The sequence below is a fragment of the Pteropus alecto genome, unplaced genomic scaffold (assembly GCF_000325575.1).
Source record: "Pteropus alecto unplaced genomic scaffold, ASM32557v1 scaffold25, whole genome shotgun sequence".
In the NCBI taxonomy this organism is placed as follows: Eukaryota; Metazoa; Chordata; class Mammalia; order Chiroptera; family Pteropodidae; genus Pteropus; species Pteropus alecto.
Window position 1 is genome coordinate 35,284,745 of NW_006441955.1, and position 18,105 is coordinate 35,302,849.

General features: G+C 35.3%; 1 protein-coding gene across 6 annotated transcripts in view; it reads left to right on the plus strand.

The window, feature by feature from the left end:
• KIAA1107 (KIAA1107 ortholog) overlaps positions 1–18,105 on the plus strand; it is an 87,872-nt gene that overhangs the window by 4,802 nt on the left and 64,965 nt on the right. For 5 of the 6 annotated variants that reach the window (XM_025052091.1, XM_015595303.2, XM_006919406.3 and 2 more), the window contains 2 exons: positions 1,331–1,528; positions 13,571–13,806. In XM_025052091.1, coding sequence (XP_024907859.1) covers positions 1,331–1,528; positions 13,571–13,806 — 434 coding nt within the window. The remainder of the gene's footprint in view (positions 1–1,330; positions 1,529–13,570; positions 13,807–18,105) is intronic. The other variant, XM_015595304.2, reaches the window with a different exon arrangement.

The following is an 18,105-nucleotide window of genomic DNA, read 5'->3' on the forward strand; positions in this document are numbered from 1 at the left end:
GTAAAATGTATTTTTATTAATGTTTGAGAGACCAATACATTTTCGTATAACTTTAGAAATCACTTATGAAAATAATTTATTGATGAAAATTTGACTAAAATGTATTTGTTTGATCCTTATTTCCAAGATTCTGAAAGCTTTGTGCTCTGAAACATTTGTTTAGGGTAAAACATAACAAAATTTAATAAGCAGATACTGAGCTCTTGATATATACTGACGATGTACAGTTTTTGCCTTTGGGGAGTTCATTGTCTAGTAGGGAGAAAGACATAAAAATAATGATGCAATGACAGAAGCGCTGTAATAGAGGTATGTACTGAGTGTGATGGGATCAGAGGAAGGAGCCATTAACTTGGTCTTAAGGGAGTGTCGATGTCAATGGCAACATTCTAAGCTTCACTGTAATGGATATATTTATCCATTACTTGTACCTCCTGTAGTGAACTGGGGCGATTGCCAATTATATCCTGCAATACAGAAGTCCTCTGAGAATACATACCTTGCTACTGCTGATGTTACAGTAATACGAAGTATTATTTAGTATTCAGAGAGTAAAAATATATAGTTACCACAGAGACAAAAGATTATGACAATTTCTATTATGATGCTGATTTCTGTTCTTCCATCACTTTATTGTACATGTAATTAGTGGGCTTATGTACTATGTCTGTACATAAGTAAAAGGATTTGAATGGGTTTCCCCCATGAGTCTATCATTTTAATAATAGATTAGAGCATGATTAGTTATATTTGTGTTGGGGGGAGGCTAGGAAAAGGGTTCAAATGTCACATTCTTGACAGCCAAGCCTGTATTTCAGGCTTGGTATTTAACAGTAGTCAGAACAAAGTGTACCAGTTTCTAATCTGTATTGTCTATTGTTATATCTGGTTTGCTGGTGTCGACTGTACTTTTCTTGCTTCAGTATTAGGAAGATTTTAAAAAATCGATTCTTTGCAATAGGCAATAACCATGTTACTGTGTGTTCTTTTTTCAAAATAAGTCTTAAAATAGGAAATCAACATAAATAGCAGAAGGTAAATTTTACTATTAGAAGGAATTAAAAAGATATTTTTCAGAAAAGTAGTCTTACTCTTTTAGTGAAATTAGTTTTGTTTTCACTGTAACTTTTAGAAAATTAGGGTCTAAATCAATATTAAACAGTGTTCTTTGGAATGTACTGAGAACAAACTCATTTTTATATTAACTTATTTATTTTACATTGCCTCTGTATTTTTTAGTGTATATGTTATTTTTAAAACATAATAATGTGTATATTATATATTTCTGAACATTGCTAATTAAACTATGGTTCCTTTTTATTCCTGACAGGCTTCTAAGGGAAGAACACCATGCAGATGTTATTTTCTCTGTAGGTTGTACTTTGTTCAAAGCCCACAGAGCGGTCCTTTTAGCAAGGGTTCCTGACTTCTATTTTCATACTGTTGGACAGACATCAAATAATTTAACAAATCATGAGCCTATTGCTGTGGAAAACTTTGAAGCTTCAGAATTTAGAACATTTTTACAGTAAGTGCTTTTTAAAAATTTTTTCTCTTATATTTAAGTCTAATATGTAATTTTTTAAAACATGTATGTGTGTTTTTATTTTATATATTTTCATATGTTTTATAACTTTCTAAGAAAAATCCTTTAAATTCCAAATTATCTTAGTAATTAATATTAGTAGAGACTAAGTATTAGTATTAGAGTATTAGAGCCCTTGAATTAGGAGAGGCTAAGTACTAACCTGAGATTGATCCTGGGAGAGAAGAAATGAATTGTGTGCTCACTGGTAATCTGAATGAATTACTCTATGCTAGAGTTTATCAACAGTGGCACTGTTGACATTTTGGGTTAGATAATACTTGGTTGTGGGGGCTGTGCTGTCCATTTTAGGATGTTTAGCAGCATCCCTGGCCTCTAGCCACTAGATGCCAGTAGCACTGTCCCTCCCCATTCTTCCTATAGCACGCTTTCCCCCACTTGTGACAACCAAAATACTTCCAGATATTGGCAAAAGTCCTCTGGGGGATAAAACTGCCCCTGTTTAGAACCGTTGCTATATACTGACTTCTACATTATTGATATGCAAAGCATTAAATAAATTATGTATGTTGATAAAAATATGAGGTAACTTTTTATTCTTGGCTTATATGTGGTCAAAATTTTTGAAAATAGAACTTTAATTGAACTTGTTAGTAGTTTAGGGGACTTGTAGTTGGTGAACTTAGAGAACTGTCATTGGCTAAATAATGGGAGAAACTAGTTTAAATTAATCTTCATTGTAATTGAATAGAATTCCATTTTAATGCTTTGTTGTTACCTGCACATGTGTGTAATTATTTGACACTCATTTTTGCTAACCGTATCCAGGAAGTATTTTCTAAATACTAAATAGTTCCTCAAAATTATATCTCTTTTTTAAAAACCTATTTAAATGACTTTAGAGAGGTCTTAAATACTTCAGTGTCTAAGAACATGGACTCTAGGTCTAGAATGCCTGGATTCAGATTACCTGCTCTGCCATTTGGTAACTCTGTGCCTCTAACTTAACCCCTCTGTGCTTGGAATTTCTTCAAATGTAAAATGCTTGGCATACCATAAGCACTGTAAAAAATATTAATTATTTATGTTTATAAATCTTAAAGTGTTTATTGTATTTCATTTTAGTAATTTAAATACTGCCTTCCCCTAATTTCTTCCCTTTCTCTAATATATGGAAGTTATTATTGTTCTAATAATACTTTTGTGGTTTCTGTCCTGCTATCCCTCACATACACTTACTCAGCAAATATTTATTGTGCCCTGTTTTGGGTAAGAGCCTTTGTAAAGGGGTAGATATGTACTGGTTAGTGATTCTTGATTTCAGTGTGTATTGATGGTAAGTGTGGAGAAAGGGAAAAATTCCCATTTTCTTTCAGCTGAGCAAATAATCAAATTAATAGGAGGCAGAATGACAAGAGAAACTCAAATTTAATCTCATGTGCACGGAAATCCCACACACATGAGAGAGATAGAAAGGGGGATTGAGGTATATATAAGACATTCCGAGCTAGAGATGAGATAATGCACCTTAGGGACTTTTAAGGATCATTGCAGGATCATGAGAATAGCAGATGTTTAGTAAGTAGAAGTTTGCCCTGCCATAAAGGTGGATCAGAAAGGTTATAACCTCTTATAAGAGGCAAGGCCCCTAATTCAGGTTCTTCTAGGTAGTTAAAGGGAGGGCCAGAAGTTTCTCTGACGCCGGAAGCTAAAATTGCCTTTAGCTCAGAACAATCCGCACACCACTGAGGCACATCTTCGGGTAGCTCGTTCTGAACCCCCGCATAAGTAAATGTAGAACTAAGTTTTGAAGCCAGTACTCGCTATTATGTCATTGTATAGTACTACAAATATGTCAAATACTGGTTCTGAAAAACATCTTTATTTATTTTTTTGAAGATCTAACTGGCTTTATTAAGCAATTCATGAATCAGGCAGCATCCTATCTAGCAATGAAAAGGGCACATTCACATATCACATATAATTCACCCATTTAAAGTGCACAATTCAGTGGTTTCAGTATTTCCAGAGTTGTGTAACCATGACCACAATGTAATTTTAGAACATTTTCAACACCCCAAAAAGAAACCCCATAATCATTATCTGTCACTCTCCTTTCTCTCACCTCCCAGCCATAGGCAGTATTAATCTACTTTCTGTGCCTATGGATTTGCCTTTTTTGGACTTCTCACAAAATTGGAATCATACAATCTGTGGTCTTTTGTGACCAACTTATTTTACTAACCATAATGTTTTCAAAGTTCATCCACATTGTTGCATATATTAGCTCTTCATTTCTTTTTATTGCCAAATAATATTTCATGATATGGCTATATCACATTTTGTTTATTCTTTCATCAGTTGATGGATATTTATGTTGTTTCCACTTTTGGGTTATATGACTAATGCTTCTATGAACATTACATGCAAATTTTTGCGTGAACCTGTGTTTTCATTTCTATTGGGTATGTATACCTAGGAGGGGAATTGCTGAGTTGTATGGTAACTCTATGTTTAACTTTTTGAAGAACTGCCAGACTTTTTCTGAAGAGGCTATACTATTTTACATTCCTACTAGCAGTGTATGAGAGGTTTAGTTCTCCACGTCCTCATAACATAGCCATCCTAGTGAATATGAAGTTGTATCTCATTGTGATTTTCACTTGTATTTCCCTGATGGCTGATTTTTATGTGCCTATTTACCATTTGTATATATTCTTTGGAGAACTGTCTATTCACATCCTTTGCCCGTTTTTCTATTGGGTTATTTGTCTTTATGTTATTGAGTTATAAGAGTTCTTTATATATTCTGAAGAGTAGGCTCTTATCAGACATATGATTTGCAAACATTTCTCTCATTACGTAGGTTTTTTTAGTTTCTTGATTTGTAACAAAAAGGTTTTTGATTTTAATGTAGCCTAGTTTATCTAATTTTATTTTTACACTTAGGCTTTTGGTATATAAATAAGAAACCATTGTCTAATCTAGGATCACAAAGATCCATTCTTATATAGATCTTTTCTTCTAAGAATTTCATGTCCCTCCTCCCCCTTTTTTTTTTTAAAGAAAATGTTTATTGAGCCATACGTTAGCCAGAAAAGGACCAGGTCCTGGAGTATGAAGTTCAAACCGCCAGCAGCAGTTCTAGGTGGAGAAGGCCACATTTCCCTGGTTTTATGCTTTTAGCTCTTATATTTAGGTCTATAATCCATTTTGAGTTAATTTTTTCGTATAGTGTAAGGAAGGGGTCCAACTTCATTCTTTTGTGTGTAGATATCTAGTTATCCCAGTACCTTTTTTGGAGACTATTCTTTCCCAATCGGATTGCCTGTACATCCTTGTTGAAAATCAGTTGCCCATTGCTATCGACTGAATTGTTTTACCCCAAAATAAATATTTTGAAGCCCTAACCCCCAATATCATGATATTTGGAGATTGTGCCTTTGGGAGGTAAATAGGTTTAGATGAGGTCATAAAAGTGGGACCCTCATGATAGGAGTAGTGCCCTTGTAAGAAGAGATTCAAGAGAGCTTGCTCTCTCTCTGCCTTGTGAGGACACAGCAAGAAGGTGACTGACTACGAGCCATGAAGAAAGTTCTCACCAGAACCCAGGCATGCGGGCACCTGGATCTTGGACTTTCAGCCTCTAGAATTTTGAGAAATAAATTTTTGTTGTTTAAGCTACCAGTCTATGATATTTTGTTATGACAACCCATGCTGACTAATACACACATAAACGTTAGGGTTTATTTCTAGTTTCTCAATTCTATTCTGTTTGTCTGTATGTGTGTATATGTGTGTCCTTAATGCCATTGCCAGTTATTTGTTTGACTTATGATTAATCAGTTGGATTTTTGTGTTTTTATGTCCTGAATCCTAAGTATTTTTTTTTTAGATGCTAATCTTTTAGCTATTTGCTGACATTTTTTTTGTTAAAATCATGTTGACTTTAGTATAGAAAATTCTTTTTAAATGATTAAATTTTTGTGATTTGGCTTATTTTTCTTCATTTTATGCTCTGACCATTGCTTGAATTATCTATTTTTCTATTATTTTGGAGTTTCTTATATGAAGCTTCTATAAGTATAAATGGATTGTTGCCTAACCTTGGCTTCTACTGTGTGTAAGAAAAATATGACATATATAATTTAAACAGATACTTTAAGAGCAACTTAGAAAATCATTATTATTTTCCGGTATAGATCATAGGCTCATCACTGAGTTTTAACTATCTATTTTAAATGTATACTTATTTTCCTAGTAGGTGGTATACTGGCTTTGTTTTAAGAGCAGGCTCTGTAGTCAAGTTCACCACTTCTAACAGTATGAACTTAAACTAATCACTTACCATTAGTTTCCTCACCTGAAAAAATGGACATAATAACAATATCTACCTCAAAACGTTAAATGAGATGCTTATGCAGCACTTAGCACAGTGACTGGGCACACAGGTAAGCACTGAATACATTTTAATAACGTGTTATTCATAGTAGTAGGCCCTATGAAATTATACATTTTTTTTTTTTTGCTATTAAGTGTATGCTTAGCAGATGCTTGGGATAAGCCAAAGTTTTATGTGTTAGAGAAAGTGAGAAATTACATTAATGTTATACTTTATTTTTACTATTAAAAATGATAGAATCGAGGCCTGCGCACGTCCCAACCTGTTCGTGGTTTGGGGTTGCTATCTGCCTCATAAAGCAAAGTAGAAGTTTTGTATTCTGAGAAGACAAAGTCGTCTTCTCTCCTGAAAAAGCCTCTTACATAGTTTTCTTTGGCATTTTCCAGGAATAAAAGGAGGCCAGGGATTGAGGCCTTGTGAGTCTGGGTTTTCAGTTGAAATAGAGAAGATAGTGTTCATAACCGGAAAGTTCGGAGTTGGGTGTAGTTACTTCCAGAATTCGTCACTGTTAACCCAGCCTGGGCTTAGTGACAATCATATAAGTGGATTCCTTAATAATACAGTTAAAAATAAACTGATAGAAAAAAGGATTGAATGAGAGACGGTAGAGTGGAGGAAGCACTAGACTTAACAAGACAGAGATCTGCCTCTGGCTGTGTATTATCTTGTTTTATGATTTCTTTTAGCCTTGGTCTTCTCTTAGCACAAGGAGTTTGGAGTAAATGGCTTTGAGCTTCAAAGCACTTTATAGTCTTCTATTTTAAGCACTTAATCACATTTTATTTTGTATTAGATTAGTCATGTATGTCTGTGGTTATGTAAGCTCCTTGACATTAGATCATCTCATTGATGTGAACATCCCCAGTGGTATCTCATGTACATTCTTACACATAGACAGTGCTTGTATGTACCCTCCCCTCTTTTTTTAGCATATTGCATTGAAACCTATCTATGTTAATATAAAGCATAAGTAGAGGATTATAATGTAAAATATGAGTTTAAAATTTTTTAGTAAAAATTCTGATAAAATAGATTTTTGAGTTTTTACTGTATGAAATTCATGCCTTATAAGTGTCTTCAATGCACACCCTTTCTCTTTAAATAATCAGTAAAGATTTTGAAATACTGTTTTATGCTGTTACTTCTTGTAGAGTTTTTTGGTGTGTACTTGAGTTAGAGTAGGAAATACTGTCTTTGAATAGTTCTTTTTTTTATATACAGTGACTTCAGATATGATTCAAATGATTAATAGTGGAAAGTGCTTTATGACCTCATGACTAAAATTCAACTCAGGATCATAAAAATCTTTGATTTCCCAATAAGACTTCCTCTGTTATAGTGGTGTGAGTGGCGTGTATGTTTGTGTGTGAAGGAAAGAAAACAGGGAAGACCTTTGAATTTTCGGTTTAACATCATTAACTAGGAGATGCTAGGATAAAGTGTCAGTCAGGTAAACATAAAACACAGAACAAAGGGTTCCATTTCTCCTGCAGCCTTCTCAGGTGGTGGCTATTTGAAAAATCCCTTATACTAGTTAGGGCTAGAAGTGAGTGTGATAAGTGTCTTGTTGTATTTACTATATTTAACTGTATTTTCTTATTTTCTGTGTACTTGAAAACTTGGCATTTGGGGCCCTACTGACCCTGATGGAGGAACAACTGCTTCTCCCAGGGTTAGCTAATTCCTGTAAGTATGCATTTGATGTGCAAACCAACCAACCAACCTGGAGTTCATTCCGACACCCACCTCCTTTATCTGGTTCTTACACTCCAGGAAACAGTATTCCCATGTCCTGATCATCATAGTGCCTGCTACCAGACAACTAACGACCACCCTTACAGCCCAGAGGGCCCTTCATTATTCAAACTATCCAAAACTAAACCTGCTCAGCTGCTTACCATAATACCACAATAAAGGCTTATGCTTACGCCTTGCCCTCAGACATCTCTTGCCTCCAGACCAAGCCATTTGCTTCCCCATTTGGCCCTGCCTGCTGTGATTTGTCCCCCTTCTCTTGGGAACTGTTAGTAACTATCTTTTCAATGGCAGTCATATCCTATCTGTCGACTTCACCATACCTCAATAAAACCAAATTCCCAGGTACATTTTAAAATGCTTGTAAACTTTATAACTACCTCCAGACCTTTCCCTCCCTTCTTCCTCAACCCCCCGTCTTTGAATCTCATCTTGTAAGTCTATGCCACTGGTCATGTATAGACCCCCAGGTCAGTCCTCTTCATTCCTCTAGTAACATAAATCTTGGTAATTGCAATTACCACATAGATGATGTTTCTAATACCGTGGTCTCTTAATTCCTTTAATTGCTGTTTTCTACTCTATTTCATCCACTCACTACCATGTGAAATTCTAAATCATGTCATTATCAATAACTGAAACCATAATCCGATTCCAAGCATCTCACTCTCTTAATTTCTACCTCTTATCTTTCTAGCTTACTCCCTTAAAACTTCAAATCTAATAATTCATCAATAGTACCAGGACCTGCAATTAATCTCATCATATTTTTATTATTTCTTATCCTCTTATGTCCTCATTTCCATCTTTACTTTGTTTAAATTTCTATCATTGTATTACTTCTTTTACATACAGCCTCTGTTCCCTTGTCCTAGCTGAATTTGTCACATTTACATATGAAAACTCCAAACCTTAAATGCAACTCTTTGATGACTCCAATCCTGCATCCATACAGTTGAATATGGCAGGAGGAAAAACATACTCATCAATCTCACTTTAAATCATGGTCCTTTAGGCTATGATTTATTACAAAGAAAACAAAGAGAAAGGCACATGGGTTGAAGTCCATGGCAAACCAGGCACAAGCTTTTAAATCATGCTTGTGATTTAAAGTGAGAATGATTAGTATGTTGGTCATGCTACATGCAATCCTGTATTTTCCTTTGTCGCCCACTCTTCCTTGAGGATTGTTTTACAGCTCTTTCATGAACTTTCAACTGCTTTTCCCTTATCTTCATTCTCACTTGATGACTTTGCTTCTATTTCATTGAGAAAAAGCAAGGTAATTGGAAGAAAACTTTCACAAATTTCTCCCACATCTACTCACTTACTTGGATCTGCATCTCATGCTTTGTCTTTCCTCTTGTTACTATTATAAACTGTCAGTGCTTCTAAAATCAATTCCACCACTTCTCCAGTAGATCTCGACCTATTCCTTTTCACCTATTCAGAAACATTGCTTCAGCAATTTTTACTTTTCAAAAAAATGTTTCTCTTCTCTTAGATCTTATTGTTAGCATATAAACGTGGTATCTCCCCTCCCACCTGAAAAACAAAACCCTCTCCTGTCCACTTTGTGATTTATCACAAAGAAAACAAAGAGAAAAGGCACATGGGTTGAAGTCCACTAGAAACCGGGCACAAGCTTTCAAGGGTTCCATCCCTGTGGAGTCACACAGGACATGCTTAAGCCCTAGCAACAACTTGTGACAACATATTTGAAATGTTGCCAACCAGAAAGCTTATTAGAGTCTCAACATCCAGGGTTTTTTTGGGAGGTTGGTTACATATGCAGCCTTTGCCTAACATATACCCATATTTGAGACTCAAAGAAGGAAAGCAGGTGCGCAGCATAAACCAGTTGTTTAGGAATAATGAGCCACCCTTATCTTTTAGAGAATTCTAGGAACACTTCTGAAATCATGTTTTCAGATACCAGCCAATGGCCAACCTTGGAAGCAAGTCTTTCAAAGGATAACAGGCCTGCTATATTAATTCTTTTCTGTACATATGAATATATACCATATTTTGTTTATCCATTCATCAAATGATAGACATTTGGGTTGTTTTGACCTTTCAATTGTTATAAATAATTCTGTGAACATTTATGTACAAATTTTTATGTCAACATATGTTTTCAGTTCTCTTGTGTTATACACCTAGGAGTACTGGATCATATGGTAAACTTTTGAAGAATTGCCAGACTTTTTTCCAAAGAGGCTACACTATTTCGCATTCCTACCAGCATGTAGGAGGGTTTGAATTTTCCCACACTGTCAATAACACTTGTTATTTATTATCTGTCTTTTTGATCATAGCCACCCTGTGGGTATGAAGTCGTATCTTGTGGATTTGATTTGTGTTCCTCTGATGACTAATGATGTTGAACATCTTTTCATGTGTATTTTGGCAGATTGTATATCTTCTTTGGAGAATTACCTATTAACATTCAATTTTTTAATTGGGTTATTTGTCTTTATGTTATTGAGTTGTAGAACTTTTTTATATATTCTAGACACAAATCTTTTATCGGATATATGATTTACAAGTTTTCTCCAATTCTGTGGATTGTCTTTTAACTTTCTTGATGATATCCTTGAAAGCATAAAAAACTTTAATTTCTATGATTTCCATTTTTATCTACCTTTTCTTTTGTTACTTGTGAGTTTGCTGACATATCTAAGAAACCATTGCCCAGTCTAAAGTTATGAAAATTTATACCTATGTTCACTTTAAAAAAGTTTTATACTTCTAGCTCTTACATTTAGATTTTTGACCTATCCCGAATTAATTTTTGTATATAATATGAACAAACCAAAATGAAATTAACATTTTTTTGCATTTGGATATCCAATTGTCCCAGCAGCATTTTTTGAAGATACTATTCTGTTACCCTTGGATAAGATACTTGTAAAGAAAAAAACACACTCCTGTGTTTCTCCTTCACTCTTAGTATTGTACTTACAGAATATTTCATTTCTGATGCTTCTGGTCACCAAATGTGTGGGGATTCCTGCCCTCCGCCCACCAAGCAATTCTGAGATTCTCCAGATAATAACTGGCTGGGTGTGCTATAGATTTAACTCAATTCTGATTCTATACACCTGGAGGAAGCATCAGATCTCACAGGTTAAGGGTTCATTCCCACAAGACTGTCCCCTACTCCCCAAATTTAGATGCCAATCACAAGACCAGGTTGTTACCTATGCTTCTGACCAACTGGCCATAACTTGGAGGTTCCCCTGACCTCCTCCTATGTTCAATTAATTTGCTGGAGCTGGTCACACAACTGGGGAAAACATGTTACTTACTTAGATTACCATTTTATTATAAAAGGATACAACTTGGGAACAGTGAGATGGAGGAGATGAATAGAGCAAAGTGTGTGGGAAAGAGCAAGAGCTTCTGTGCCCTCTCTGGGCACACCATTCTCCCAGTAGTACCTTCACGTGGTCATCAACCTGGAGGTTCTTTGAACCCCATATGTTTGAGCTTTTATGGAGGCTTCATTACGTAGGCATGATTGATTAAATCATTGGCCATTAGTGTTAATTGAACCTTTTCCCTCCTCAGAGGTGGGGGAGGCACAGAAAATGACAACTCTAATCACATGGTTGGTTTCCATAAAAACTACCCCTCTCCTTGAGGACTTTCCAAAAATCACCTCATTAATGTAAACTCTGGTATGGTTGAAAGGGGCTTGTTATGAATAGCAAAAGACATCCATTTCATCTTTATCCCTCTGGAGCTATTTCAGGAACTGGGAACAAAACCAAGTATTATAACAAAAGACTTCTCTCTGGTTCTTAAATAAGAAATTACAAGGGTTTTAGGAGCTATGTTCTAGGAACTGTGGACAGAGACCAACTATATAGTTCTTATTGTAAATCGCAGTATCTCATAACACCCTTGTTGAAAATCAGTCGCCCATAAATGTATGTTCTGGACACTCAGTTCTATTCTCCTGATCTATATGTTCATCCTTATGCCAGTACCACACAGTATTGTTGATTGTAGCTTTGTAGGAAGTTTAGAATTTTGGGAATCCTCCAACTTTGTTCTTTGTCAGGATTGTTTTGACTCTCTGAGTCTCTTAACATTTCTGTTTGAATTTGAGGATTGGCCTGTCAATTTTTGCAAAAAAGGCAGCCAGACTTTTGATAGGTATTACATTGAATCTATAGATTAATTCAGAGTAGTGCTGTCTTAACAATGTTAAATTTTCCAATCCATGAACGTAGAATGTTTTCATTTATTTAATTGCTTTCAGCATTGTTTTGTAGCTTTCAGTATACAAGCCTTACATTTTTTTATTAAATATGTTCCTAAGTGTCTTATTTTTTTGATGCTGTTGTAAATAGAATTATTTTCTAATTTCATTTTGGTTTGTTCATTGCTAGTATATTGAAATACAGTTGGTTTTTGCATATTGATCTTGTATCCTGCAACTTTGCAGAACTTAACAGATTTTTTTGTTTTGATGGATTTCCAAGGATTTTCTACATACAGGTTTGTCATCTGTAATTAAAGAGAGCTTTATTTATTCCTTTCCAATCCAGATGCCTTTTATTTATTTTCTCGCCTAACTGCCCTGGCTAGAACCTCCAGTTAAATGTTGAATAGAAGTGTGAGCAGATATTCTTGCTGACCTTAGAAGGAAAGCTTTCAGACTTTTACTGTTAAGTATGATGTTAGTTATAGTGTTTTTAGATGTCCTTTATCAGGGTAAGCACGTTCCCTTCTAGTCCTAGTTTGTTTAGTGTTTTATCCTAAGTGTTGGATTTTGTCAAATGCATCTTTTGTGTTTATTAAGATGATCAAGTAGGTTTTGTCCTATTGATATGGTATCTTAGTCCATTTAGGCTGCTATAACAAAATACCATAGACTAGGTGGCTTATAAACAACAGAAATTTATTTCTCACAGTTCTGAAGGCTGGAGTCTAAGATCAGAGTGCCAGCATGGTAGAATTCTGGTGAAGGCCTTATTCTGGGTTGCAGATTGCTGAATTCTCACTGTACCCTCACATGGTGGAAAGAGGCAAGAGATCTCTTTGAAGTTTCTTTTATAGGGGTACTAATCCCATTCACAAGGTACTAACCCCATTCACAAGGTACTAATCCCATTCATGAGGGCTCAATGTTTGAATTTTGAAGGGACACAAATATTCAGACCGTAGAACACAGTGTATATATAACATTGATATTTTCATGTGTTTAACCATCCTTGAATTCCTGAGATAAACCTCAGTCGATCATGTTATGTAATTCTTTTTATATGTTGCTGGATTCACTTTGCTACTATTTTGTTAAGGATATTTTCATCTTTATTAGTAAGGAATACTGGTCTGTGGTTTTCTTTTCTTGTGATAGCTGCATCTTCTTTCGTATCAAGATAATACTGACCTCACAGAATGAGTTAGGAAGTGCTTTCTTCTATTCTTTGGAAAAGTTTGTGAAGGATTGGTGTTAATTCTTTAACATTGGTAGAATTCACCATTGAAGTCACCTTATTCTAGATTTTTCTCGTGGCAAGTTTTTGTTTATTAATTCAGTCTCTTTATTTATTACAAGTCTACTCAGATACCCTGTTTCTTCTTAAGTGAGATTTGACAGTAAATATCTTTCTAGAAATTGTCCATTTCATCTAGGTTATCAAATTTGTTGGCATTATATATTCCTTTTTAACATGAAAAAATTTTATAGACTACTTTTAAGACTTTCTGCTATTTTAGATTGATTTCTTTATAGTAGTCCAGATTTTTAAAAGGTTTTAAAAATATGTAGTTATATATGAAAGCCACACATTGGGAAACTAGCTTTTAAAAATCACCATTATTTTGTTAATTTTTTATATTTTGTCTTTTAGGATTATATACTCATCAAACAGAAACATAAAAAACTATGAAGAGGAAATTCTTAGGAAAAAGATAGTCGAGAGTGGGGCACCACAAATGAAACATGACTTCAGTTTTGGAAAGTATGCTGACAATGATGGAAGAACATCTATGGAATTTTTAGGTAAAAAATCACCTGACTCTTCTCTTCTGAAGCATGAAATTCCAGATGCTATCAGCAATTGGGAGGACAATTTAATTTCCACTGGTGAGGCATTTTATTTGTGGATTTTTATAAAACTTTATATCCATGAAAGTAATTATATACAGTAAGAGGAAAACATACTTCAAAAATCAGCTCAATAGCTCTTTTTATAATAAGTACATGAAAGTAAATTTTTTATGAGTAAATGAAAATAATAGTATGGTCAACTTCCACTTTTCCCAAGTAATTAGAGATGGAGTTATTATGAATAGATACACACACAGTTCACAGTTCTCCTTTTAAGCTTTCACATGTCGTCATTCTTACTCTAATCTACACCAATAAAAGCTTTAGCAGACCACGGAGTCATTTCTGTTATAATGCAATATAATGCACCATGCAACACAAAAATCACTGTTACTTTTTGTCATGACACCAAAAAATTACTGAAAATTTTGTTGTGACACATTTTAAAAATAGAGGAACCTAATAAGAATGGTAGCATAGTTTCAAACATGTTAAATGATTAAGAAATATATAAATACTATGATAAATAAGGCATTTGACCGAGTTTGTTTGTTGAAGTAGATGTCACAGGGGTTACAGCTTGTGAATTATTGTGAATTGGTGGAAGGAAGATGTTAAGGATATAGATATAGTAAATAGGTATATAGTAAATATTCTAACGGGAAACTCGAGATCTCTAGATGAGAGAACAAACTCTTTATTACTCACAGAGCATTTAAGTGTCAGTTCTCAATCCCAATCTTCATGAGGCTATGTAATGAGGGCCTGATCTTACCCTTCACATGTAGTGGGATTGCACCACAGGAGAAGAATACCAAAATTTGAAGACTTTTATAGGCTGCTAGCAGATCTGCTTATCCTCCTAAGCAGAGAGAAAAAGAGAGATACAGACAGACAGACAGAAAGACAGACACTTTGTAAGGTAAATAAATCTTCTCTAATGAAGGGAATGGCAAGGTAGCTTCACTACCCTGGAGTGTAAGAAAATGGTTTGGGTGGGAGGGAGGGAGGAACGTCTTTAAATCTTTCTGGAGCATCACATTATCTTTAGCTTCCAAGGCATGTTTACTGTTTAATCATCCTTTATCCAAATTTGCCAGTGCTCTGCTCAGAAAGTCCAGACCATGCAGAAACACAAATATATTCATAGAAAATGGTCTCTCAACCTTTGGTTGGAATCCATCTCAAAACAGATGGGAATTTGTAATACCAGATATGGATGGGTGTGGCTCATGAGATATACAATTAACTAAAGTATCTGGTAGATGTTTTAGGTGTTTATGTGTGTTTCATGTGTTCTTACATGGTTCAGTTCAACGGGTGCAGTTTTCTGCATTGACTTAGTGTTTCTTGTGGACAAACTTGGACCTAAGCAAATGAAAATTTCACATTATTCTCAGGTTATTTCCTAGTGTATGTATTGTGTTGGATCAAACTTATGTTTTCAAAGCAAATGTTATAGCAGAATTGAATGTATATATAAGTATCAGTTAACTAAAGGATTTTTTTATTGATGTTTAGTACAACCACAATAATAACAAAATGATTTAAGGTCAGTTAGATTCCTCTTGTATACATTCATATACCTAATTATGGTAAATGAATGAACAAATGAATAAATGTCTATTGAAACAGATCCTTTAGACTCCTATAACACTAAGATGTGATTACAGACTGCTTTTATAGATAAGACTCTAAGACTCAAAGAGTGTAAAGGACTTTCCCAGGGTCGTACAAATATAGCAGTTGGCAGAGCTGGTATTCGATACTCATTTTTCCTGCCTCTAGTCTAGAGCTCTGCAGTGGCCCCACCGCACCACATTAAAATGACCAAACAAATTGTAAGTGAAAAGAGCTCTTTTACCCTTCAGCTCCCTGTCTTTTAACAACTTTCTTCATCACTCCATAGAAAACCCCATGTTTACTAGTTTAACAGACGCTTGTTGTCCACATGTTATTAACTTCTTTGCAGTCTTTCATGCTGTCAGTGCCGCCCTCCTTGAAACTTCCTCTGTCTTCTATGACACTGTGCTCTCTAGATTTTCTTTCTTGGCCACTCCTAAGTATCCTTCGCTGGCATATCATCTTTCTGCTCTTTAAATAATTGATATTCTGCAATTTTTTTGAGCTTCATAGTCAACAACCAAGTAGACATACCTGTCTAAATATACCTTAAATCTCAAATTTTAATCTAATTGCCTGTCTCTCCCTGTCTGCTCTTTTCTTAAATTTTCTATCAGAGTGAATTATATCACCATATTTCTACTCAGTTACTCTCTCACCCTTCATTTGATTCATGACCATGTCTACTGATTTATCTCCTAAATATTCTTAAATACTTCTCTTTTTTATCCTCCTGCCATTTCTTTATTTCAGGACTTTGCTAAATCTTCCTTGAGAATTTGTACCCCAGCTAGTCACCAAGCCTCTCCACTTAAATAATACAATGTTAATTGCAAGTCTGATCATGGCACTCCCCTTATTAAAATTTTTCAGTAATCTCCTATAGCCTTAATATAAACCTCAAATTCCTTCCTATGGTTTAAAGGGATTTTTTGAACTGACTGCTGCCCCCTGTCTTCACAACCCCTTCTCATCATCTGTGCTCTTATCTTACTGACTTACTTGGCATTTCCTTCCAAAGAGCTATATTTTATCACCTCTTTGTTTTTTACTAGCTATTTGTTCATGGAATGCCATTCTGATCATTACATTATTTAGTTGAGTATTGACTTTGTGCTATGTTTTGAAGATTGAAGAGTGAACAAAGCAAATAGCACACCTCTTCTGCAGTCTAGTAGGAGATAAGTGGGTTATGTACAAAGTGTGATGAGGACACAAATAGGGCACATATAACCTGGATTTAGGCTTCCAGAGAAAGCTACGTGGAGGGAGTGATGTCTGAATCAGGAGTTAACCAGGCTAAAGGAGTTTAGGGGAGTGTTTCAGGCAAAGGAAACTACATGCCCAGAGGTAGAGAGGCAGGTACGTAGCTAGCATATTGGGAAAACTGGAAATGGTTTGTTACATGTGTTGGAGTGGGGGACAAGAATGGTCACAGTGAGAGATGAGACTGGAGATATAAGCAGAAGCCAGATCATGAAGAGCCTTGTATAAAGGATGACCTTATATTTTATTGTCCAAACTAGGACTCTTTTGAGAGAGAGTGAAGGTGAAAAATTATTATTACTGTTGGTAATTATTCTAGGGCAAGAGGCATTAAGTGAGACTGTCCCAAGCAAACCAAGATGTGTAGTCACTGATAAACCATTTTAAGGCATTTGGTAGTACTATTTTGCAGGCTTAAGGAGTATAAGCAGAACACGTTTAGGGTAGAGTGGAATAGGAACTTCTGATTGAGGAACATTGAGTTTTGGGTTTCTTAGATTATATATTTTTTTCAGTATCACTCCTGACACCAAATTGTGTGTTTTCCCCACACGCCAACCAATTTTCTAACACTAACTAGGTATCCAAAAATTTGATTCTGACACTAACAACTAGAGTTAGCACAGACCCCTACAAGATTGCCCCCACGTCAGATACTAGTCACCAGTGGGGTGCCTAGGTTACTGTAGGAGAGGAAGATGTTCCCTCTACCATCTTAGGTTCTGTGGCTGCCCTACGAATTAAACTGAAATAAGACATTAACAGGAGGGGGAAAACGGCTTTCATTATGTACTTACTTTTGCACCAGGAGTTTCACAAAGAAATGAGACTCAGAAAATGGCCAGATGATTGAGCCTTTATATCATTTTGGGCTAAACAAATGAAAAGAGTTTCAAGCTACTGGGTGGTGGAGGCATATTAAGGGAAGGTAAGGGGAGAAAATGTGTGGTAAATAGAGTTGTCTTGTTATGTAGATGAGTCAAATGATGAAAGTAATTTCTTCCTGGTAAGGAGATATCTTTACAAATGGAAATTTCTTTTATAAATGTAAATTTGCTTTACAAAAGGAAAAATTTATGCTTTATTTTTAGGCAGTTAGGGGGAGGTAAAGAACTTTTCCTGCATTTGCTGGTTCTCAGTTATCTTTAGCTCAAAATATTCCTTATGCCAAAGTAGCTTATTTGGGGTTGACATATTATGGTCCTTTTACTACCCGCACTTGTGCCCAGCAACTAAAATTTGGGATTTCCCATGACCACCCCACTTCAAGGTTTAATCATTTGCTAGAATGACTCATATTTTATTTATGTTTATAATATTTGAGTTATTGTAAAAGATGCAGCTCAGGAACAGCCAAATGGAAAAGATGCATAGAGTATAGAGTGAGGTATGAGACGGAAGGGATAGTATACAGAACAAACATCCATTCTCTCTCAAGGTGCGCCA